General features: G+C 27.7%; 3 protein-coding genes across 3 annotated transcripts; all 3 read right to left on the minus strand.

The window, feature by feature from the left end:
• Positions 1 to 633: 633 nt before the first annotated feature.
• On the minus strand, positions 634 to 3,939 carry LOC101490617 (lysine histidine transporter 2-like). The gene is made up of 7 exons (XM_004502269.4): positions 3,610 to 3,939; positions 3,122 to 3,505; positions 2,264 to 2,657; positions 2,027 to 2,132; positions 1,842 to 1,933; positions 1,399 to 1,467; positions 634 to 1,309 (listed from the first exon to the last, which is right to left on the minus strand). Exons 1-7 carry the CDS (start codon positions 3,804 to 3,806, stop codon positions 1,211 to 1,213), a joined length of 1,341 nt encoding a protein of 446 aa, XP_004502326.1. The 5' UTR covers positions 3,807 to 3,939; the 3' UTR covers positions 634 to 1,210.
• Positions 3,940 to 5,060: 1,121 nt separating this feature from the next.
• LOC101490941 (uncharacterized) lies at positions 5,061 to 8,169 on the minus strand. The gene is made up of 2 exons (XM_004502270.4): positions 7,298 to 8,169; positions 5,061 to 6,456 (listed from the first exon to the last, which is right to left on the minus strand). The coding sequence occupies exons 1-2, from the start codon at positions 7,979 to 7,981 to the stop codon at positions 5,170 to 5,172; spliced, it is 1,971 nt and encodes a 656-aa protein (XP_004502327.1). The 5' UTR covers positions 7,982 to 8,169; the 3' UTR covers positions 5,061 to 5,169.
• Positions 8,170 to 14,251: 6,082 nt separating this feature from the next.
• LOC101491257 (glyceraldehyde-3-phosphate dehydrogenase, cytosolic) lies at positions 14,252 to 17,132 on the minus strand. The gene is made up of 12 exons (XM_004502271.4): positions 16,981 to 17,132; positions 16,860 to 16,892; positions 16,664 to 16,764; positions 16,452 to 16,567; positions 16,163 to 16,262; positions 15,754 to 15,900; positions 15,604 to 15,664; positions 15,322 to 15,419; positions 15,071 to 15,213; positions 14,897 to 14,980; positions 14,696 to 14,785; positions 14,252 to 14,573 (listed from the first exon to the last, which is right to left on the minus strand). Exons 1-12 carry the CDS (start codon positions 16,982 to 16,984, stop codon positions 14,528 to 14,530), a joined length of 1,023 nt encoding a protein of 340 aa, XP_004502328.1. The 5' UTR covers positions 16,985 to 17,132; the 3' UTR covers positions 14,252 to 14,527.
• Positions 17,133 to 26,205: the final 9,073 nt, after the last annotated feature.

Here is a 26,205-nt window from a genome sequence, read left to right on the forward strand (position 1 = left end):
CACATATTACTTACTCAAGTAGAATTATGGAACAAATAGGTTATTCGCGACGCACAACAGTGTTGTGTGCTGTGCTTTAACGAAGTAGAATCTGCAAATCACTTATTTGCAGGATGTGCAAAGGTTAAAGAAATTTGGAACTTGATTTTTAGTTGTATAGGTTGGAATTCAATGGGTTCGAGTGAAGAAGTACTCAACAACGGTGTGGGGTGTTTGATCGAACGAAACAACGGTGTGAAGTATATTTTAAAATTGTTTTGTATTTGATTAGAGGAATGAAGGGAGAGAGATTTTAGTCAAGGAAAATTGTTAAATAACATTTTTACTTTTTTAATGTTAAATTATCGGTTAGAAGCATTTTTGCAGTGGTTCTTATACATTAACCAAACTTAATTCATACTTGATATTTAGTTTAATCGGTTGGTCTGCTCTGATTTATTTTTAAATATTGGTTTTAGAGAAAAGAGTGTTGAAAATATATTTTGGAATTTTTTTTATAAATGACTGGTTAAATTCTTTTTCTTTTTTGGGTGCAAGGATTGGTTAATTTTTTACTCTATTTATACATGTGTGTATATTAGGATTTAGGATTTAATGGAATTCATAATATATATACAAAAGATACTGGCCAAATAAAGTAAATAATACAAGACATTGCATAAAAATGTACATTTACTTTATTTATACAACATTGACCACCAAACAATACACATGACACACAATAAAAGTTGTGTTATGATTCAAGTGTTTCTTCTAACATACTCCCTGAATAATTACACCCTGATTTTTTTTTTTGGACTTAGTAATTACACCCTGAATAAAACTCATCAGATTTCAAATATAAGTTAATATAAGTTAATATAAGTTAAAGTTGTTAAGTTGCGCATGTACTGTTATAATATTTAAGTTGCGCACGTACCACCAAATTAATAAATAATATGAGATAACTTTCTACAATGCTAAGTTGCGCACGTACTATCATAATATTTGTGCGTTTAATCGCTCCAGTTTCAAATATAAATTAAAGTTGTTCAACAAATATGAATGTATTTGATTTATAATTTAGATAAATACATTAATTTTTATTGACGAAACTTTATCTTATATTCACTAGCTGAATGAGTATAGAACTAGATATCTCGTTACTTAGTTTCACCCGTTAACTTTAAAGCCAGCTAGAGTGAACTCAATGTTTGTTTCCGTTGTTAATTTATGAGAAGAACTTGTAGTCCTTGGCTTGTAAGATGATATTCCTCATAGCACCAATTGGGGATAGTGTCATTAATATGACCCCAAGAACAATGCATACCTGAAATTGAATGGATGGGTAGCAAAATTAAAACCCATTAATGTAATAACTCAATACGAGAAACTTTAACTGAAAGCTAGTTAACATACCCAGTTAATTATCCAAGACAAACCAAATTTCTTGGGTTTCTTGAGTTTAAGCCAAATGACACAAGGCAACTGCAGGAATGATAAAATAAGACAATTAAACATGTACTTTTGCTTTGTAATGTATCTCAAATTGAAAAAGTATTTGACTCTAGAATAAAATATAAATAAAAATTGTATTTAAAAAGTTGATATATTTAATCTTAATTTTTAATCTAATATATCAATTTTTCAAATATTATTTTATTTATATTTCATTTATAAATATCTAATATACATCACCTTCTTAAATACTAATTAATTATAATAGTTAATTATTCTTTTCGTTAGTTATACGAGTCTTAGTAATCTGATACAACAAATTCTAGTGATCAAACAATTTTTATTTTATAATTTTATCTCATCAACGACCTTTGTCAAGAATAGTAATTAAAAAAATTGCTTACAAAGTAAGTTGTTGGGGCAAAGGCAAATCCTCCTAAAAATCCTAGAAGAGAACCAAAGAATGGGATGCATATGCCAGTGAACATTGTCAATGCTGAAAGAAAAAAAATAGGATTAAAAAGTTAACCATAATCTAATGGATGAAACTTCTAGTATTAATCTAATGTCAACATAACGTGTGACATACCAACATAAATAGTGCGAACTATTAGTCGGAGACTAAAAGTAGGTGCAAAATCTAATTCCTTAACCAAGACGGTTTCAAGCATGTCAAACACTGGCATTGCAAATACCTGTTGTTAACAAAAAATGTTAAGTGTCATATCAGCAATTTATCAACACATCCAAAATTTGATATGTTATAACTGTCGGTGTAAAATAATTTTATATAGACAATAAAAAAAAGTTAAATGAATGAACTAGCCTGATAGCCTCCAATAACGTGGATAACAACAAAGAAGTTAGCCGCGGCGATGAGCCAAGTAGGGTGTTTGAGTGTGATGAGAATGTTATCATCAACAGAGTTTCCAAACATATAGTATCCAATAACTGCAACAGGGAAGTAGCAGAAGGCAACTCCTATGTATGCAAAAATAACTCCTCTCCACATGGGTTTCTTTGAAGGAACCTCAGGGGTTGAAGGCATAGTTGCTTGGATTTCTAGAACCACATTGTGACCTGCATAAGCAAATGCTACATCTCCCAATGCAGATAGGAAGTTGAATACGTTATCAGAGGTGCTAGTTGATCTTGGACCATAGTCTACATTTGGTACCACCCCTTTCTTAACTGAAGCAGTCCATGCTATGGTTGAGTACCTGGTTAATTATTAATTCACAACTTAATTTCAGCTTCAACATAAAATTATAATTAAAATAAATTTTTAAATATCTATTTTATTCTTGTAAAAACTATCACAATTTTGGTACTTAATTTAATAGTATGGCTCATTTGACCGACACTGTTATTCACGATCTTCTCGTCTTCCTTTTTCATTGTTGGAAATTAGCTAGTTTTGGTCTTCCGTAAAAATTGAATCCAGTATCTAAGAAATAAGTATCAGTGTTCATTCACTAATTGTAGCTCAATCGACTCTCAAGAAAGGCTAAAAATTTGCCAATTTCCAATCAAAGTAGAGTCGAGAAAGTCATAAATAACGGTAAAAGGAGTTGGACTATTAGTTATTGTTTTGTTTTAGCCTATGCAACATTTGTTCATATTAATATTCATTATCAATTTTAATATGTATAAATTTTGCAAATAATGAAATTGAATTACTTACGTTAAAGACATGGCAGCTGCACTAAAAGATATGGCAGAAATGGAGTTGAAGTCAGGAGACTGAGCAAGAACAAAGTTGACAGAAGCAAAAATAATGATCCAATAAGAGGTCCTAATCTCTTTGCAATCAGGGCAAAGAGTATCATGAACCTTCTTCAATGATTTACCACCGGTAACCATGTAAACAATGCATGTGCCAACATCAACAACAACTTGTTGTGGAACCACAATCCAGAGACCCAATTTCTCTCCAAAGGCTTCTTGACCCAACTCATGATACCTATCAAATCTCTTTCCAGGAACCATTTCATGCATTTCAACCATTTGCCATAGGGTGTACAATGTAATGACCCATGATAGTACAAGAATGACAATGCCAGGACCCCTGTTATTTGGTGACAGATATATAACAATAAATTAATAACCATATGTTATATGTAAAAAAGAAATTAGAATTTAAACTAAAATATTTAATTAGTTTATATATACCAGCCCATATTGGACATTGCATATGGAAGACTGAGAACACCGGCACCAACCATGGCCGTGAGATTGTGGAAAGCTGAATACCACCATTTGGCGTTTCTCGAGGCTGTTATGGGAAGCCAATCATCAATTGCCTTCTGTCTAGCATCAACATCACTACTACATTTTTCGGGGTGACCCTTTTCGTCACCTCCACCCATACTTTAATTCTCCTCGCCGACAACTTTATAATTGTGCGGCAAGGAGTACAATTGTTATATGGTATGGATGGGGGACTTAGGGACAAAATTAAATCACAGCAATCACTTTATATTGCAATTAAAAGACGTAAGAGGAGTAGTTATTTTAGTGGAACGTACGCCGAGTTGTTATAATTAAAAATATGCTAACCAAAATTATGGCTAGAATGTCTTAATTCGGTTTTCGCCACATACTATGCTATTTTATGTGTGGTACATGTTAAGTTGTTTCACTTTGGAGGAAAGATTTGTTTTAATTGACATAATGAGGTGATTCTTAGATCATGGTATCCCGAATTCATCGGAACAGATTTTCGGTAGAATCAAAGTTGACAAATGATTCTAGTAAGGGATTACATTCTACATTTGGTTGAATGTACTAAAAGAAGACAGACGTATCTATTATGTCTGTCTATTTATAGACTTTTTTTTTCCGCTTTTTTTTTCTTCCACATTTATCAAGGAAAATAGAAGGTAAATTTAATGTACATATTTTAACATCATTTTTGTAAAATATTTTTTATATATAAAATATATTCAATTTATCTTTTCATCTTTCAAGATAATACAATAGAATTAATAAGTATATTTGAAAAAATAACTACATATAGTAAATTGAAATATGACTTATATTTAAAGATAAATTTTTTCATAAGGTATGTTCATAATTAGAGACATCCTAATGTATGTTCATAATTAGGGACATATGTAATATGTAGTATATCGGAAAGAACTTTGACTCCACTTCCTATTCCCATATGTTTAGCAGAAAAAAAATATCTACGGAACTATCAAACAAATCGAAATAAATTGTTTTTAATTTTACTTCAAAGTTATTTTTTTTAAATGACTGAGGATGCTTCATAGAGTGTTGGTCTAATGATGTTGTAAGATGTTTGAAGTTTATTTGTAATTTCACATATTATTATTATCTAATGATCATTAGACAACGATTCTGATTTTATTTTCCTGATTTTATAGTTTATCACGTTATATTTTATCTTTGAGTATGTTTCTTGATTTCTATATGTTGTTTTTTTCAACACTTTCATAAAGTGTGTTTCTTGATTTCTATATATTGTTTTTTTCCAATACTTTGGTAACACACTGGCATAAGAAGACTAGTTGGCAACTATTAACATACGTGTCAGTGTTGTGTGTTCTGTGTAACATTTTTGTTAAGAATTACATACTAGATTGCTTCTTTTTCAACTATCATTATATTATGTATATTAATTAATATTGCAGAAAAAACTTTTGCAAAATTGTCATTACAAGCTAAGAATATATTATTATCACGTTCTTACTCAATCAATGGCAACAGTTAAGCAACTAAAGAACTGAAACGCTTATAACTCCCATTTGATTCGCAACTATTTGAATCTTCCATGGTCATTCCCTGTGCTCCAAAAGAAACATATTGATTCATCAATTTTTTATTGAAAGAACCTTGTTGATCAAGACCCTTTTGTTTGTTGATCGAATTAGATAGAGAAACTAAAGATAATTCTTGAAAAAGATTAGAACTTGAATGAGTTGGAAGATTGACATGTGGCTTTAGCTGAATTACACCTTGCATGAGTCCTGCAGTGAAACTCATTTTGGAGGATGGACTTGGATGAAAACTCCTTATAGATTGTGTTCTGAGGGAGCATGAATGTGAGTATCTTTGCCTTAATGGAATTGAAAACTCTTCTAAATTTCTACTCGTACTTAAAGGATCAAGAGAATCATCATCGTTTTCCAATTCTTTGAAAGCTTCTTTTGTGTCTTTTCTCCTAGGCCACTTGAGAAGAAACTTTAAGCGTCTTGCAGCATAATTGACAGAATTATTATTAGACTTGTTATATGTGGAATTAGCAGCATCAGAATTGCTTAATTCACTTGAGCATGAATATGATTCAATACTTGTTTGATCATAATTGACATAAGATGCATTCTCAATTCCAGTGTACAAGAATATCTCTGCATCCGGTATTCTGAATGAAGTCCCAGGACTACTTCCATTTACCTGGATTTGGATCTTCTGCAGCTGCTGCACGCTGCAACTTGATTCAGAGTATTCGGAGCTAAGTTTAGAATTTATATCTCTTACCATATCATCTTGACAATTAGAGATCCCTCCTGCGGAAACCAACCGTTTGATTAAAATATCAGAAGACGTCGATCGCGGTCGTTGCTTCAAAAGATCTAAAGGTGTCATACCATCAGCATCACAAATGTTCAAATCAATTGATGGCACAGACATCAATAATTCCACTACCTCACATTGAATGCCATCAATAACAGACACATGAAGACAAGTTCTTCCATCATTGTTCTTAACATTGATGATCTCTTGTGTCTTCACAATCTTTTCACTCACCAATTGTTTCATGAGTTGAGTATGCTTGTCTAGTCTACAGAAACCAGGACTATTGAAACCAACCACTGCCAAATGAAGAAAAGTATCTCCATGGTGGTTGGTTAACAATGCTAGTGATGGAGATGCATGTATCAGAATTTCTACCACAGGTAAGTAACCCTTGTAACAAGCTACATGTAATGCAGTATTTCCTTGAGTATCTGTTAGGTTGATAATATCAAATGACTCAAGTAGCTTTCTCACCACCTGTATTATTACCATGATATATATCAAAATAATGTACAGTTAAATTGTAGGATGTATGCAAGTTAGAACATGTTTAAACTTCTAAAGGATTACCAAAATTAACATTAACCATGGTTAATTGGAGTCTATGTAATGTTTTGTGAGATTAGCACAAAAAAAAGCAATATGCAGGAGCAATTGATCAAAATGTGTATTGTTTAAATAATGTATCAAAATCTTATATTTCAGACTAATCTCTAAGGAACATGATTGGTACCCCAAGCATTTGGAGAATCCTCCCTTAAAAGATAGTTATCAAGAGAGAAGAATTAACTCATTTAAGTACTCCACCAAACAACTCATTCTACTTGATGTGCACTACAAGAAAATTACGTTTTTCCTGTGGACTAGTACCGCGGCCACCAAGCCTAATGTTTGATACAAGCATAACTTCGTCTTTCTCCCATATTTCTGATTTTTATCATTCTCTGTATTCTCTCCTCACTCACAACTTCCTCTCATCTTTCTTCCTTCATGACTTCATCTTGTAGAGCGGGACTTAGACAACTCATAATACCCAAGTCTCTATCCGAACATAATTTGTCAATATTTCAATTTGAGACTGATATTCATGGTTTTAAAAAACTATCCCCAACCACAATTGTGATTGCGACATCAGTTTTTAAGGTACCTACAACCCCAACGCAACCACAATGGATCGCATCAACAACATTTGACCGCGATTACACAATAAACCATGAATGACTTAAAAACCTTGTTGATGGTAAACAAACAATACTTAGAGATAAAATTAGATAAATTTGTTGTATTAAAGTACAATAATCAAAGTAAACTTTCTCACCTCAACTTGCCCTGTACCAGCTGCTGTATGCAAAACAGTACATCCATGAAAATCTCTAAATACTAAAATATCACCAACACTTCCAACAAACTCTTTGAGTATCTCCCAATTTCCACCTCTAGCAGCAGCATGAACACCTCTATTAACCATATCCTTCTCAAAAACCTCCTCCATAACCAACTCTCCACTATTTTTCAACATTGCATAACCAAACAGAATCTTAAACACCTCACAATTTTTACTCCTCGCTGCAGCATACAATATATCCGTAACTCCATACTCACCTTCTCCAAACACAAGCGAAGGTTCTCTTCCCAACAATTCCTTAACAAAATCCACGTCACCAGCCGAAGCAGCAGTGTAAAGAAGCCATCCACCATAACCAGCACGAATGAGAGAGTTCTTTTGGCATCTTCTTCCAGTTTCGCATTCGATCATGAGTTTTTTGGCGACGTGGGACCGGCATTTAGCCACGTCATCGAAGTTCGATTCGTCGTCCCAAACGGTTTCGAGACGACGAATTCGGGGAAGGGAAGTGAGTTTGATGAGGAGGTTGGTGTCTAAGTGGAGAAGTTCAATTACGAGATCGTAGAGAGCGTTTGCTGCTGCGTAATCAATTGGTGATGCGAACCACCATTGTTGTCCTGTGCTTTCCCAACGAAGAGGGAAATAGGATGGAGGCATTGTTATTATTGTTAATTTGTTAGTGAAATGAATAATAGTATGGAGATGATAATTAATAATGTAATGTCACTGTCACAGGGTGCCAATGTCAATGGTGTGAAGGAAATTGTTGAAAAAGAATGCATAGAAAGGTTAGGATTCTTTTGTCGGTGAGTCAGTCTAGGCTCCTACCAAAGGGTATTATTAGTCGACTAATTATTCACTGCATCTTTCATTTTAAATTTACATTGGATCAAAATTAAACCATGATTTGAGAATTATGTGTAGATATAAATTGACTTGATCGTCAAAGTGTGTAGGTATACCTTTTTATTGTGGAGTTTGAAGCAACAATTATATTTTCAATTACTAGAGACATCGTATTATGTCTCTTGTGAATTCACGTCAATTCCAGATTTAAAAACAATGAATCTCTCGATTATTTTATTGATAGAAATTGTATTCAAAGTATAAAGTGTGACTAATATATATATTGATTAAAGTTCCAACACTTAAATTTAATTGTTTGATTATTAATGATAGAATTAAGTAAAATATAATAAAGCTAAAAGATTAACTACTCAGCTAAAACTAATAAATAAAGCTAAATAAATACAAAGGCCATCAATCTTAGGCTCTATGTCCATGGAAAGTGGCCCCAATCAATGAACTAACCGAGGGAGCAATGTAGGGCTCGACTCCATCTCTATGTCCCGGTACTTAGGCATATCATGTGCTACTGCCTACTAGATCTACATTTTGGGATCACGAGATTTGTAATTATTATATCTGTATGCTCTTCTCAAATCTAATGAAATAGGCAACACATCATGTGCTACAGTTAAAAGCTATGAGACAAATTAACAAATCAAATTTGCAGTAAGCCTTAAAACAAATAAACAAATACTATGTGAGACAAAATCTGACTAGGCGATTACAGAAAATGGATCACAATAATGCATTTTTGCTATATATAAAGGATATAATAGTCTTTATTTTTTAACGTAGATTGTTTATCGCAGATCCATTTTAGAACTTCATTTTTTAAGTGGACAACTTGAGTAGATTAATAACAAACTAAATTTTGTATTGTATACCTAACTACTTGTATTAAGTAATTGTCACTTGTGTTTTGACCAGATACTCAATGTCGATTAAAACGTTTTTTTCTCTTAACAATAGATAATGATCATCGAACCCACCATAACAGTGGAGGCCCTAAGCATATTCAGCATGTTCGACCGATGGAGCCTCATATTTGGAGGACACAAATTCATTTTTTACTTCTTTTTAATTATAGAGTAATTTAATATTTTGATCATTTAAAATTAATTAAAATTAAATAAATAACAAATTTCACGTAGGTACGAAATATCGCTCTTGGAAATCAACACAACGAAATAACAATTAGAATCCTTCACAAGTCTTCCATGCGCATGGAACTCGTAGATGAATTTCAAAAAAGTTGGTTTCACAACCTCCCAAACTTCTTGAGGAAACTCAATTTCAAACAGTCGAGACGTGAACTTTTGTAATTTTCACAGAATTACACAACTTTCTTCACTTCATCCTCAGTTTAATTAGCCTCCAAAAAAGTAGCATCTTCCTCTCTACTGAACGTCAAATTTGATATAATGTTGGTTTAGGAGGTTCAATCGACCTTAAACCAGACTCAAAATGCTTAAAAACTCAATAAGTGCTTATCTATGTACTACTTGTATAATACAACGTGAAATAAATTCAAATTACTTTTATATAATTTATAAGTTGTTTTGATATTATGTCATGGATAGTTTATGAAAATTAGCAAAAAAATAATGTATGAACATGTTATAAACGATTTTTATAAGTTCTCCAAAACAAAACGGCAAATACTTATGTTAGTATATAATTTGAAATAACTCAATTCAAATATGACAATGAACCGAACCAATTCAAAAATAGATTAAGATTTGATTTGATAATTAGCTCGTTAAATTTGATTCCTAAATCAAATGAGTCGAACTTGAATTGAAAATTATAGTTCGACTTATTTGAATCCTCTAAATTAAACAATTCATTTTAAAGAATAAAGTAAGTAATATCAATCATTGATGGTTAAATGAATGGTTGATATTATGTGTACATGCATGACCAATCACGGGTGATTATAATATCAACAATTGATTCACTCACTTACTTTACTTTATAGGGGAGCCAAATTCCACACACAATTGAAATAATAATTTATATTTATATTATCAATTTTAAATAATTAATTTTAGATAATTCTTTTGTATGAAATAAAATTTGACTTGGGAGTTGTACAAAAAAAAAATTAATTTAGGTGTAAGTATTCTTTGAAGATAATGTTGAACATATTGTAGATGTAATTTAGAAAGAAAAAAAATCATTTAAAAATTAATATTAAGAAATTATTCATTTGAAAAACACTAAAAAAAACATACAATTCTATTCTCAACAAATCTCATGTGGATATTGCATTTGTTATCCATATCAAGTACTTCAATTTGTTATTTAGTTTATGTTCAATACTTCAAAATCTCACACAATTCTCTTCAATTTTTTCATTAAAAAAAAAAAAAAAAAACTCTCTCCATCTTCACTATTAAAAAATATATTATCCTACATTCTTTTCTTATTCTATATAAATAGTGTTCACTAACAAATGAGACAATCAAGAATAATAAGAAAATTTATTGATCTAATAAGATTGATCTTTAAACCTAGTTTAAATTATATGGGTTTTAGTTAATTTTTTTATTAATGTTTATTTATACTTTAACTTAAAGTTGAAGAAAAATATTTAATTTGAACTATCAAACTGAAACAAGTTGCTTGTGAACTTGAATCGAGTCGAGTTAAAAAATAAATGTGTTAAACTCGACTTAAATTTTAAATTGAACTCATTCTTATCAAGTCGAACCGAATTGAACCGAAAATCGACTTTCGACTCATCTTCAACCCTACAAACATATTTTATAAAAGACATTCATAGTTCGATAATTGTTAATTACTAATAAATTACATCTTCCTCTATTATTAAATTAACTATTGACATTTATTTATAGAAAAAGAAAAATAATTACCACCTACTATTCTTAATAAACATTTTTTTTGGGTTAGTATAGGAATAGATGTCTTGCCACCCTTTTATTTGGTTCAAGAAATAGCCACCGGCCTACCACCTGCACATATTATATGGTTGATATTTGATAGAGCTTAATTTAGTTTTTTTTTTTATTAGTAAATAAAATAATAAAGAATTTTTTTAATAATTAATTAATTAACAATGGGCCTGTAGTAGAGCGTAGAGTTCTCCAGGTCCGCAACCGTTGTGACCAGCCTACCCTTGACCCAAACAAAAAACTGTGACCCGCCTACCCATTCTAGAACCCCTCGAAAATGAAAAGAAAGAAAAGACTGGCAAGCAAGTTATATGTAACGAGAATAAGCAAAATATAGTCAAATTTTAAAATTGATAGATTTTTGTCACAAGTCTTAACCTTCAGTCCAATTTTGCCATCCGCTATAAAAAAATAAAAATTACAGTTACATACACTTTGAGAGGGGTTGGTTTGATATAATTTATTTAGAGCTACGAGTGATGAGAGAAGTACTTTGTTTTTTGAAGGATTGTTGGTAGTTGGGTGAGAGTTTGAGTGAGAGGTTTGATAGGTTATTTGATTTGTTTTTACCAACAGTGGAGTGTGTAGCAGTTAGGTTATATTTGTTGCTCGTCGGGGGTTTTTAGGGTAGAGGTGGAGAAGAAGTCTATTTTCTTAAAAGAGAGGTTAATAGAAGAATGTATGACAATTTTGATTAATGTTCATTTGCATGATAATATAGCAAACATTTGGTTGTGGAATAATGTTGGAGGAGGATCATATTTAGAGATATTTATCATGCGTTGCATGGGAAGAAATTGTCGGCTTAAAGGAGAGGCACGTAAAACCCTCGTAGAAAAATATTGTTTTACTTTAATTTTTATAAGATATAAAAGCTCTAGTATAAAAAGTCTTTTACTATACATAGAGCCTCAAACAAAATTTTTAATTTTGTGGCAGAATCATTATTTATTTGAATTGATATAGAATCATTATTTATTTGGATTGTTAGTGTTGATTGTACTATTAGTAGGGTTGGAAATGATGTCAGAAATACTCTTTTGTAGTGAAAATCATCTTGTATTAAAGGCATCGTTGTTTTTCAGTCTTCTAGAATATCATAGTGAAACTTTATTCTTAACTTTTGTTGTCAACGATAAAATCTTATCTAAATTAAATAAATATGTTTTTGTTGTAAATTATTTAATACTTTTTTTAATACAATTTAATTGGCTAACAAAGATAGTAGAGATGAAAAAAAAATTATAAATTGAAATATTTTGAGACAAAAAGTGAGCACATATTTCTCATATGAGAAATATTAGTTATAGATTGATAAATTATAAGACTAGTGAACATATTGCTAACATGAATTATTGGAGCGGTAGTATACACATTATTTTCTTCTTCAACTAAAAGATGAAGATTTTTATATGAGTTCTTGATATTGTTGTAGAACAGTTAAAATGTCTTATTTTATTTTTTTGAAAAATATAGAGAAAATAAATTTAAAAATACTATTAATTCTGCTAATTTTTTTATATAGTCATTAAATAAAATATTAATAATTTATTTATTAATTTTTGAAAAGACTCAGTCTAATAATTTCGTTTTAAACTTCATAATGTATTGGGCCGGCCCTGAATTGAGGCAATACTTATTTTTTAAAATTTGGTATGGCATGCATACCAGTTTGATGGTTTATTTTATGCCGTCGTGTAATGCAACAAAGAATTAACGTTTGGTTCACCACAATTTAAGCGAGGTGAAAATTAATAAATGAGGTTATTTTCTGTCAATATACCTTAAATATAAATATCATACTTGAAAATGACAAATTTTTATCACAGACTTAAAACATATGTAAAAAGTTTTAGTTACATACACTAAGTTTTTGTAATGTATTAGAATAGAGTGTGGCTGAATATCATGTAATTATATTGGGGTTTTTGATTTTGTGGACACAGTTAGTAGATTGATGGTTGAGGAAATGCTATTGTAATCTTGCTTCTTTGCCTATTCTAGACACATTAGAATAAGGATTATAATATATTGATTTTTTGTTTGTTAAAAGAAAATTATGAAATTAGTATAACATTTAATGATTAACGCTTTTTATTAGTGTCGCAACTATTTTAATTTTGGTACAAGTGTTGGAATTATTTTATTTTATTTGTTCTGTGTTCAAACTAATATAATAATTACATATATAAGACATACTTTTTATATATTATATTACAAAAGATAGTGTATCCGTTAAATTAAATACCATAACCTATAATTAAGGTTTTTATTATTCCAAAATAGATCATCAATTAATTGTTCAAGTTCATATCAACTAATAAAGTATCTAATTAAATTTGTAATTAGTTTTATTATTTAAGTTGATTACTAATCAATTAAAATTCTATAAATAAATATAGAGGCATTTGTTCATATAATAATTCTTAAAATATAATAAATTATATTGCAATTCTTCTACTGATGTATTGAGTCCTTAATCTATTATTCCGCTCCAATTGTGTTTGTTGTAGTCTTGGATTATACTTCCTCCGTAATATAAGCTCCACCCTCCGTTGATTTTACTTTTTTCTCTTTTTATAAGACATATCAATTGTATTTATTATTTTCTTAAAAATTTGTCCCTAATTATATTATATATTTTTTTCTAATACTACAATAAAATCATAAATTAAACAATTCAAATTATCAATAAATTAACAAATTTATTGATGCATTATTTAAATGTTACGATGTTAATTGATTTATTTATTTATTTATGGTTAACAAGTCAATTGATTTGATTTTGTAGACAACCCATTTTGGCTTTGAACAGTTAAATGTTTTTATTACATTGTGATATTCTAATAACAATATTTCTATATATTTTACTTTAGACAATAGTATAATAAGTGATATATCTTACTTGAGTTTTTATTTATTAGAGGAACATACTGAATTGATATTCTTAGTTATACAGTCACTTATAGTTTATAATATCAAGTTTTATGATCTGAAATGGTTTGTTCTTTTTATTGGGATTTGCCCAATTCATGCTTAAAGCGAACAACTCCAAAAAAAATTCCAAGTTGTTAAAACAAAAATTTAAAACGTTTGGATTGATCAGTAGGCAAAACTCAACGAACCTAAAAATAAACCAGAGGAAGAGAGTCACAAAGAGTCATGGACAACAAAATATTTCTTATATTAAGATAAACAAGGATTCAAAATGAAAAGAAAAATGGGGAAAAAAAAAGTCATCAACTCTAAAACAAGAGAACCTAAGGCCGACTATTAATTTAAAATACAAAAAATATAAAACATAGACACTTTGTGTTTCAATGACTTCACTCACAACAACACAAAGTTTTATTAAGCCGAATTCAAATTCACACTATGATAATCTCGAGTGAGACAAAATTTAGAACAGGTTCAAACGATACAATCTAAGCTATCAGCCTCAAGCCACAGAAGCAATGTGGACAATCAAATCAATAACACGGGTACTGCAACAACAAAACAAAAACAGAATGTCATCAATAAAAACTAAGTAGTAAATCTAGAGCCAAAAAAGAATAAAAATGAAACTATTCATCATATTGTAACAGTAAGGTGTAAGGTAGTTTACCTGTATCCCCATTCGTTGTCATACCAAGAAACAACCTTTACAAAGTTATCATTCAAAGCAATTCCTGCCTTGGCATCAAATATACTAGACCTGCACATGAAATCAAAAACCAAGATTAGTAATAGTAATTAGATTAAGAAAACACCAAAAACTAATCATGATAGTTTATCTGCCTCAAGTTGCTTGAAAACCCAACATTACCTGCTATCACCAACAAAGTCAGTAGATACCACATCATCTTCAGTGTAACCCAAAATTCCCTTCAACTTGCCCTCTGATTCCTCCCTGGTTTTTGACATTTCAACAAAAGGGTTATGTTAGTTGGGAATATTTATTCAGTTGGTCAAAAGTAGAGGCTTCAAGTTTACAACTTACTTGATAGCAGCCTTGATTTGTTCATAGGTTGCTTTCTTCTCAAGCCTTACAGTGAGGTCAACAACTGAAACATCGACGGTAGGGACTCGGAAAGACATTCCGGTCAATTTACCATTCAGTTCTGGAAGAACCTTTCCTACAGCCTGTTTGTCACAAATTCAACATTCAATGGTGAGAAACAACAAAAGTATTGAAATAAAATTTACATCATCATACAACCATATGTTATATAAATTTATATCATATAGTACCTTGGCAGCTCCAGTGCTGCTGGGAATAATATTGAAGGAAGCAGCTCTTCCACCTCTCCAGTCCTTGCTTGATGGACCGTCAACAGTCTTCTGGGTAGCTGATCCACAACAAAAAAGTAATTAATCATAAATATCACATTAATCTCAAATGGGGAAAAAAATCATATATTAATTCAAAAAGGTAATTAACTAGTTTTCATCTATGTTCGTTCTAAAAAATCTTCATATGCTTTGTTGAAAGTAAAATGAATAAATTCTAATTAGTAGAGTTAAATAAGGAACCTGTGATGGAGTGGACAGTGGTCATAAGACCCTCGACGATTCCAAATCGGTCATTAAGAACCTATGGTAAATAAAGATTAATAATTTTTTCAAGGCTAAAAATAATTTAAAATACATCAATAAACATGCTAGAAAGGGCATTAAAAAAACCTTGGCAAGGGGAGCAAGGCAATTGGTTGTGCAGCTAGCATTGGAAACAATGTTAAGCTCTGGCTTGTATTCATTTTCGTTAACACCAACAACAAACATGGGTGCATCTTTGCTTGGGGCTGAAATGACAACCTTCTTGGCACCACCCTATTCCACACAAAAATCCAAATTATACACATTTCAAATAATTGGATATTAATCTTCATAGATATGTAAGCTAAATAATTACATTTTAAATAAATCTTTATGAAAACAATCAAATCAAACAGGAAACAAATAATCCTATGTAAAAGATAGTAGTAGTTAATATTGGAAAAAACAAAACATAGTTTTTGGTAAGCAAAAGACAGGATCCATAACAAATATTTAATCAATACAAGCATGAGAATGAGAAATAAATGTAATGAACCTTCAAGTGAGCAGCAGCTTTATCCTTGTCAGTGAAAACACCAGTTGACTCAACAACATAATCAGCTCCAACCTCACCCCATGGAATCTCCTCAGGGTTCCTAACATTCAGATGCAATCAGATTTATTAATAAATTAATTCACTAATTGCTTATACATAAAAGTAGCATAAAATTAATTCATTAGTTACATATAAAAGGATATAACATTCAGATCCACAATCACATATTAAAATTTAAAATAAAAAATAAAAATAAAAATAAAAACAGGAAAAAAGAAAGAAACTTTACCTAGTTCCAAAAACAGTAACGGTCTTCTCACCAAAGAGAAGGGTTTTAGAGTCCTTAACCTTAAGGTCAAAATGCTTCCATTGACCATGAACAGTGTCGTACTTAAACATGTATGTCTGCAATAATTAACAAAAACAAATCACATTATTTTGTAATCTTCTGACTATTTTGTTAAATTCTAATCGGATCTAAGTGAAAGAAAGGGATTTTACCATGTAATCAGTTGTGATGAAAGGATCGTTGATTGCAACAAGTTCAACATCGTCTCTTTGAAGAGCAACTCTAGCAACCAAACGTCCAATTCTTCCGAATCCTATTTACAGAGAAATTGATTAGTTATGTAAAAAAAGAAGAACAAAAAATCAGTAAAAATCAAAGCACAAATGAAAATAATGGAAGTTGAATTACCGTTGATACCGATCCTAATCTTCTTGTCAGATGCTGATCAAGAAATAAGAAAAGAGATTAGTAAATGAAAAATTAAAAGGTGTTAAAAAAAAAAGCTGAGAAAGAAGATTAAAATGAATACCCATTAGAATGAGAGTGAGAATAATAGAGTTGAAAAATAATAGAGAAATGAGATTAGAGTGTGGTTTGGTGGAGAAAACAAAGGCTAAGCAATGCTATTTAAAAGGGTTGTGTAAGAAGAGAATGTGTGCATGTCACGTGACATTTGTGCTTGGAGAAGGGGTAAGGTAGTAGCCGCTGATTTTGTTTACTGCTAGGTGGAAAGTGAAAACCCAGGGTTACCCCTGATTTATCAAAAAGAGTTAAACGCTTGTAGTCTTATTATTTGACCGTAGGAGAAGATTACTAGAAGGAATCGCACGGAATTTTGTGGAATATTCGAAGCCGTTTATGTTTGAGTTGAATAGTAAATGTCGTAACTACGTATTACATTACACGATTTTAAATCCCTCCATTCCAAAGTACTCTAGAAGAATATTTGTTAATTTACGTATTAATTCAATTGATATAGGTATTAATTCAATTGATATAGGTTGATATTGTTATGGTCAACATCTTAATTTAATAGTCGAATATTTAATTATATATTACGTGAACTTATAATAATATTGATTATTTCTTTTACGTATAAAAAAACTTGTTATAATCATCTTTATATATATAAGACTCTGGAGATTAATAAAATCTACTGTATTATTAAATTGGTAAACAATTTAAATTGTTTTACTGATTTACTCTAGAAGATAAATACTTAAGGCTATTTTTAGTTACTTTATTCAAAATTAGTTTTTGGTCTTTTATTTTTAAAATTGGATTTTTAATTTCCTATTTTACAATTTGTAGAATTTAGTTTGTCCCTTTTGTTTTTCATGATGTAGTATCTTCCTTAACGAGACAACACTGTTATTGCTCAACTGAATCGCATAAAATAGAATCTCGTTAAACATTCTTCTATTTCTTCATAATTATTTGCTTACCATGTTATTAACAAAGGCTCTTAGAGTTTTGTCTAATAAACAATAAGGAAATCGATATTGATTAATGAGATAGATTCAATTTAATTGTAATGATTCATCACAGTCAGGTCATAATTGAACATATAACATCATAAAAAATCGAGTGTGATCGAAAAAATTTCACAATATATAAAATACAAAACCAAAAACTAATTTTTTTAAATAAATGGACTGAAAGTTAATTTTAAATAATATATAAGCGTTAAGTATTTATATTTTTATTATAGTATTTATGACATATTAAAGAAGAAGAAAACAATGTAACATAGGGAAAGGTAGACTAATAAGTAAATAATGAATAAACTTAAAAAATTTAAGAAAAATATCTTGTAAAAGGAGAAAATAAAATATTTCAATAAAGTCTTATATTTAAGGCTTAAATGTGTTTTTTATCCTCTATTTTATCAAAAATTAATTTTTAATCATATTATTTATGATACTTATAATTATTGAGATTTTTTTTGGTCCCTCACTATTTTTGATAATGTGGCCCTCTCATTAACTTATTTTTGTTATTAATTTTATTTATATATATTAAAGATCATTTCATTTTGTTTATATATACTAAAATACTTAAATTTAAAATTATTTTTTTAAAATATTTAAATTTAATTAATCTTATTTAACTTTTTTTAGTAACTTAAAATTTTAAAATATTTATATAACATATTAAAATTTTAAAATATTTATATAACATAGATAAAATTTTATTAATTTAATATTTAAAGATATGACATTTCTAATATTATTTAATATATTTTTTATTTCTAAATTGAAATGTTAAATAAAATTTATTTTATTTATAAAATAAAATATCAAAACTAAAATATTTAAAATTTATTTATTTATCCAAAACTAATTTAAAGCATTTAAAATTTTATTTATTTTATTTATTTATTATTTATTTTATTTTAATATTTTGAATTCTTAATATTTATTTAAATATTTAAAAGTATTAAACTATTTTTTGATAAAATAAATTTGTATTTAAATATTTAATTTTAAATATATAAATATGATAAATATTAAATAATATTAAAAATGTAATAAATTTAAATATGAAATATAATATTTGTAATAAAATTTAACTATTTTATATAAATATTTTAAAATTTTAAATTATAATAATTATTAAATAAGATTTTAAAAAATTAGTTTTCATTTTAAATATTTTAATATATATAAATAAAATAAAATATATTTGGTTTTAATATTTTAATATATAAATAAAATTAATAGCAAAAATAAATTAACGAGAGTGCCACATTATCAAAAATAGCGTGCAACTAAAAAAATCATAAAAGTTAATTAATAGGAAGACTAAAAATGCATATAAACTTATCTTTAAAGACGAATGTGGTATTTCTTTTTTAGTTGAGTAGTGTTTTAAAAATGTTTTATTCTTATATATTTTAAAAAAAGTATGTTCACATCGTGGTAACCTAGGTCATAAACTCTTTAAAATTTCATGAGTTTAATAAATAAAAATTGAAAGAATTTTAAGTTTTAATTTAATTGATTTGAAATTAAAATAAATGATATAAATATTTACAAATATAAATAATTATTTTGACAAAAAAAATATTAAATTAACTTGATAAAAAGAATAAGATTAATTATGTTAAAATGCATAATTTAAAATATCGTTAGGTTTGATGTATTGTCTTGGATTTGAACTCAAAACATCATATTAATAAGACTAATTTATTATTTTTGCATAACTGTAATATATTTTGCCTGATATATACTAGAGCTACAACTTTTTCCCAAAGTTTTTTCTTGACTCTCTTCCCAAAACTCTTTACCATGTTGATCATACATTCATCTGTCTATTTATTTTTTTAAGTTGAATTGTAGTTTTAGTCTTTTATTTTTACTAATTCACGAAACTAGTCTTCTATTTTAAAAATCGATAATTTTGGTTTCTCCTTCTGATTTTTTTACTAAATAATGATGATGTAGGATGTTTTAAATAACTTGACATATGATACGATAATATATAATAATTAACACCTATGAAATTAAAATAAAATGTCGTAAAAGTTTAGCTTTCAACTTCGATTTTTTTTCATATTTTTAATTTAATTAATGGATTTAGATGGTTCTATATTATATAATTGTATATTATATCACAAAATATTTCAAATTATGATTTTTTTAGTTTAAAAATATGAAGAAGAGACTAAATCTATCGACTTTTAAAATATAAGATCAATTTCGTGAATTAATATATAATAGTAGAGGTAACATAACTGTAATTAATTCATTTATTTATTTAGTTGACTCTTTACATTATTCACAATCATTTGTATGTATGCATAATGTATGTATATAATATATAAGTAATGGTTAGGCTTTGTTTTTTTGTCAGCATAAGTAATGGTTAGACTCTAGCGTGATGCTTGACATCAGTCTTCACGATGTTAGTCTATATTTAGTTGCTGCAATGATCAAAGTCTTTCTATTTTTTAATGGCGTTTGTTTGGTACTATTTACAATTAAGTTGACCCTTTACATTATTCACAATAATTTCTATATATATATTATGCTTTGTTCAGAGAGGCATGAAGTCGCACTCTTCAGTTTTAGTTTTAAATACTGTAGAGGAATCATAATTTAGGGTCTGTTGGTGATCGTATTAAATAATTAAGAATTTAAAAATACTCTCCTAATTATTTATATCATTTTCTTCTTCTTAATTAGAACAGTGAATTAATTTACGATAGACAAGGGATGCCGAAAAGCAAGAGTCCAACAAAAGATAGGAAATCTCAAAAACACTTCAAATAAATTTTATGGGCCTAGGTGTTGGGTATTAGGCCCTCTTCCTACGTGGAGAAAGACTCAAATATTGTAGTACATGTGTATAGTGGAGAGTGGTATAATTATGGTAAAACATACACTATTTTAATAGAAAAGGAAACCACCAAAAAAGAAAAGTATTGATTTTATTAAATAGGTCTCAAAAAAACATCTATTGAGCATTTGTAGTTAAATTGGACTGATTTTTGGACAGAGGTTCGTAACGTTCAGGTCTTCGTTTCAATCGTCAGACTGGCAAAACGACGTCTGATGGGGGAGAAATACAACAACAGGTTTTTGGGTATTTTTCTTCTACTTACTTTTCATTTGTAGGCTTTAATAGTGTTAATTTGTGCATCATTTTAAAACTCTCGTGTACCCTTAGTTGAACTATTTCTTTAGTCTGGACAACTCGTAGTTTTTTACCCTTACATTAAAGAATTTTCCACGTTAAAATGTCTTTATATTTTAATTAAAGCTTATTCATTTTATAACCGCTACATATTCCTTGTTATAAAATGAACTATTCCAGCCTCACTGCAAATAATCTATCCCATAGAAAATCCAATTAGAAAAAAGTAAATGACCCTGTATTGATTTTATAATAGCTTCAAGGATTTTTTTCTTTCTCAAGTCAATTTAGTAATAACCTTACCCTTTATACAAGAGGCAGTAGAACCGGAAGCTCACTATAAATAGCATGAGAAAAATTACACATTAGGCCAGCTACTTCTCTCTCATATCTGAAAATTGAAACAAAAATTAAGGTTGTTTCAATCCTTTCAGACAAATAAGGTTGTTTATATATATGATATAAACCAAACTAATAATCCGATGAACTTGAAGATTTAAATCAAATTGATTACATTGATCAGGTTTTTTCTTTGCTCGAAGTCTAAATCAAAACAAACTAATTAAATTCAATAGCTATTAGTTTGTGTATCGATTTTATATCATTTAAAATTGATCATCCGACACACAAATCAAATTATTATATATTTTATTTCATACTTTATAATATATTTATCTTAAAAAAATATTGTATTCATGTAGTTTTTTATAATTATATTTTTTTTTCTTTGTAGTTTATATACTTATTTTAATTGTATAAAAAGTTTATATAATATTTGAATAAAAGTTAATTTGTTTTATATTTTTAAATAAATATTTAAAATATCAATTTAATTGAACATAACAAACCAACTCATTTTTCATTTAGTTTGGTTTGAATTTCATGAGTAAAGAAAACCAAATCAATTATTTTGTAACGATTTTAATTTATTTTCTCTTAAAAACTGAACCAAGCCGACCTGAAATACCATATACCCTCTAGATAAAGAGAAAGAAGACGATGAAATGAAATGAAAAATAGAGAGGGAGGAGAAAATAAAGGAAAAATATAAAAATAGAATGTCACTAGTAGAATTTTGTCTTTTTAAGTCGGTTAAAATGTACATTTTAAGTCGGTTCCGTACCCGAGTTAACAGCAAACGACTTAAAAAACATGTTGTTTTTTAACTCGTTTCATGAACCGACTTAACAGAGCGTCATCATATTAAGTCGATTCAGATTAACCGACTTAAACATCATAAATTCAATATAACACATCATCTTTTTAAGTTGGATATTTTGATCAACCGACTTAATAGATATATAGTTAAAATAATAATTTTTTTTTTTTTTTTATAAATTTCTCATTTTGTGTTCATGTTCCTAATCCATACAATTTTTCGTATTAAATTTCAAATAAGAATTTTGTACTAACAATCACAATTTTATATAACCATCTAATAATCAAAATATCTGATATTTATACAAAAAAATATAAGAGTACATGTATCTCATTTCCGACTAATCTTGACAACACGGGAAAAAAAAATTAGATATCCATTAACAAAATTACAAAATCACAATATAGCAATATTCAATAGACATATATTAGTATCATTATTTTCTTCAATTAATTTCAAAATAAAATTCACACAACATTTTCGAACTTCTTTACTTTGATCCGGGTGAATTGATCTCGAGTCATCAAAGATCTGGAAAAAAAGAAACACATAATCAATATCGGTTGAATCTTAATTTTTTATCATATGAACATTAAAAAATACAATTAATAACAACTTATAATTTTTTATCATACAAATATAAAAAAATACAATCAATAACAACGTATAAAAAATTATATATTTGCATCCATGAAACAACTATGTTAAGATGTTCAACATATGTAACATGACATAGTAGTCACACTCATAAATTTGTCATGTTTAACAAATCATCATACCATATCCGTTTTTATTACTATGACAAATTCCATAATGATTTCTTATATTTTTCAAAATGTAACCGGGTTCCATTTAAAAATTAACAACAAATAAATTTTTCTTTGGTTTTTATGAAATTTTTTTTAAGTAAATTGTAAAAATTTATTCACACCTATACATTTACTCAAATAATTAGTATTCATCCAACTACGATCCATAATCATTTGTTAAAAATAAGTAACGTAAAATAAATAATAGTTAGAAAAAAAAAATGAATTTGACGTATATTTTTTTCCTTCAAATAATATGATATTATCTAAATGAAATTATGAACACATATATTAATCATTTTATTAATGTCTCATTATATTAAACAATAGAAGAGTAGAAAATTGTAAAAAATTACTCATGTAAATTTATTATTCAATAATCTGAACAACCTGAAATGGTGGCGATAAAGCTGTTTGGCGATTGTGAAAAAGGTGGCAAGCGGTTTGGCTGAAAAAGGTGGCGATGAAACTGATTGACGACGATAAAAACTGAGTTGGGCGATGAGTGTGATGAAAATATTGTTAGAGAATACGAAAGATTTATAATAGAATAGTTAAATATGCCTTACACAAACGCACCGTATGTTATGTTATTGTAGTATGTTTTAAGTCGATTATTAATATAACCGCGTTAAAAAAGTTTTAAATATTTACAAAATTGCCACCGCATCATTTTGTTAAGTCGGTTGTCAATTTAACTGATTTAGCCACCAAATATGATGGGATGTGTTAAGTCGGTTGACAATTTAACCGTGTTGACGGTGTTTCACATATTTACAAAATTGCCACCGCCTCATTTTATTAACTCGTTTATACGGATAACCAACTTAAATATACTTCCGCCTCATTTTTTAAGTCTGGTGCCACGTAAACGACTTAAATCTGCTGAATTAAAAAGCCATTTTTCTACTAGTGTGTGAAAAGTGACATATTTTTTAAGACATAAGAGAGATAATATTAATAATTTTTTTTATTAAAAAAATAAAGAATAAAAAGTGGAAATCAAAAGACATAATTAACCTAAAAAATGTAATGAAATGTAATGTGTCAAATTTTAAAAAAGAAATAGTAATTAGGAGTTTTTTGTGATCATTTATTTTTTATAGTTATATAATCATATAATAGAAGATAGAGATATAATATATTGAATCAACTATTGAAACTAAAACCTATGTAATGTAGTAGCATCGTTTTTTATTTTAAATACAAACTAGATCTTAGACCAATATGATGCACGAGATAATAATGTTTAAAAAAATATCTTGTTTAAAATAAAATATAAGCAAATTTATTTATAAAAAAAACAAATATAAGCAAACTTAAAGTTTAAACACGGTTAATTTTCTTAAAGTTTTTTATGGAAAAAATTATAGAGGAAGTAAATTGTTTGCAATAGCTAAAAGAAATAAAAATGGAAAAATGAAATATGGCAATACTCATTTTTATGAAAGCAAAAGAATAAAATATGGAGAAATTGAGAATAGCTTGAAAAGTAAATCGCACATTAAGATTCTATTTGATAAAATTAGTTTATAATTGAGATTTGATAACTGATAATTTATAGTTTATAATTGATAGTTGTTAAATTAATTAAAGTAGTTGATAAAATTAACAATTCAATTAACTTAAAATATAAAATATATAAAAGAACATTTTTAATTAAAAATAAATTTTATCAAATAACGCTTAAAATATTTTAACAGTAGTTATTTAATTTCATTTTTTTATTAATTTAAAGTTAATACATATCATATATATTTATTTATTTATTTTAAATTAAAATATTAATTGTTTTAATATTTAAATTATTTATAAATAAATTATATTATTTACTAAAATTATTTTAAATTATATGAATTATTTATAAATAAATTATTTATTTTAAATTATAATAAATAAATTACAAAGGGTAAAAAAGAATTTAATTATGATAATAAGGGTAAAATTGAAATAAAATATGATAAATTGTAAGCTATTTAAATTAACTTATCAAAATACGCTATAAACTATAAGATCATAAATTATTTTTACCAAAATTAGCTTATAAGCTTGTTTTTTTGGCATTTAAAAAATTTAAAATAGTTTAAATAAATAATTTATATAATGTAATTTTTTTTAAAGTAGATAAATAAAAATATCTTAAGTGTTAATTGATAAATTTATTTTTTTAATTTAGAATGTCATTTTATGTGATTTTATATTTTTAAGTTAATTAAACCGCTGATTTTACTAAACATTTAATTAACTTTACAATTATCAACTATAAACTATAAGCTATCAACTATTAGTTACAAGATAATTTTACCAAAAAGAGCATTATTGATTTGCAACATGAAAAGTTACAAGATCAACATTATGATTTATATGTAAAAAGTTGTTATATATCAGACGATCACAATCGTTAGATTATTATAGATGTATAACTTTTACAATAATTATATATAACATAATACTTATAAATAATTATGATATGTCGTAAGTATAATTTTTTTTTAATTGACAATGTATAATAATTAAATTTTATATGTATTTAATAGAATAATGTGTCTATCTATCATATTTGGAAGATTTCGAAAAAGCAAAAAAAATATCTATTTCAAAATTAAATAATCAAATTATATGTTTTTATTGTTTATAATAAAATCACTTAACGGATCGAGTTGATGATGTTTTTGAAAGAAAAATATTAATTAACTATTTACATCAATTTTTATATATAAAGATTGTATTTTATTTTATTTTAATTATTTATAGTAAAAATATTTAACAAAGTTGATAATATTTTTGGAATGAAAATGTTGCTAAATATTAAGGTCTATTTTTTATATATAAAGATGTGAGTAGGTAGGTTTTACGATTTAGGTCCTATAATTGCCATAACACAGAGGGCAAAATCAATCAATATCAAGGACCTATGTTTTGCATGAAGGTATCAATTAATAGTACATATGAAAACATCCAGAAGGTCAAAAGATTATTAAAACTAAAGAATAGAAGTTTTAAGATTATTTGAAGCTGAGAACATAAAAAAAAAATATTTTTGAAGGTCAGAATAATTTATTCAAACCAAATAAGTCATAATAAGCAATGCCTACAAGGAATTTGATGTTACAAGATACGTAGTAGGATTCAACCTTCCGGTCGTGTA

The sequence above is a fragment of the Cicer arietinum genome, chromosome 5, assembly GCF_000331145.2.
Source record: "Cicer arietinum cultivar CDC Frontier isolate Library 1 chromosome 5, Cicar.CDCFrontier_v2.0, whole genome shotgun sequence".
Taxonomy (NCBI): Eukaryota; Viridiplantae; Streptophyta; class Magnoliopsida; order Fabales; family Fabaceae; genus Cicer; species Cicer arietinum.

Coding starts and splice junctions, on each gene's coding strand:
- LOC101490617 (XM_004502269.4), bottom strand. CDS start 3,806: ATGGGTGGAGGTGACGAAAAGGGTCACCCCGAAAAATGTAGTAGTGAT. Junction 2,658..3,121: donor GCAGCTGCCATGTCTTTAAC/GTAAGTAATTCA, acceptor ATAATTAACCAG/GTACTCAACCATAGCATGGA. Junction 1,468..1,841: donor TTGCCCCAACAACTTACTTT/GTAAGCAATTTT, acceptor TCATTCCTGCAG/TTGCCTTGTGTCATTTGGCT.
- LOC101491257 (XM_004502271.4), bottom strand. Junction 16,568..16,663: donor TCATCACAACTGATTACATG/GTAAAATCCCTT, acceptor TAATTATTGCAG/ACATACATGTTTAAGTACGA. Junction 14,981..15,070: donor CAAATCAAGGCTGCTATCAA/GTAAGTTGTAAA, acceptor GTCAAAAACCAG/GGAGGAATCAGAGGGCAAGT.
- LOC101490941 (XM_004502270.4), bottom strand. CDS start 7,981: ATGCCTCCATCCTATTTCCCTCTTCGTTGGGAAAGCACAGGACAACAA. Junction 6,457..7,297: donor CTGGTACAGGGCAAGTTGAG/GTGAGAAAGTTT, acceptor GTAATAATACAG/GTGGTGAGAAAGCTACTTGA.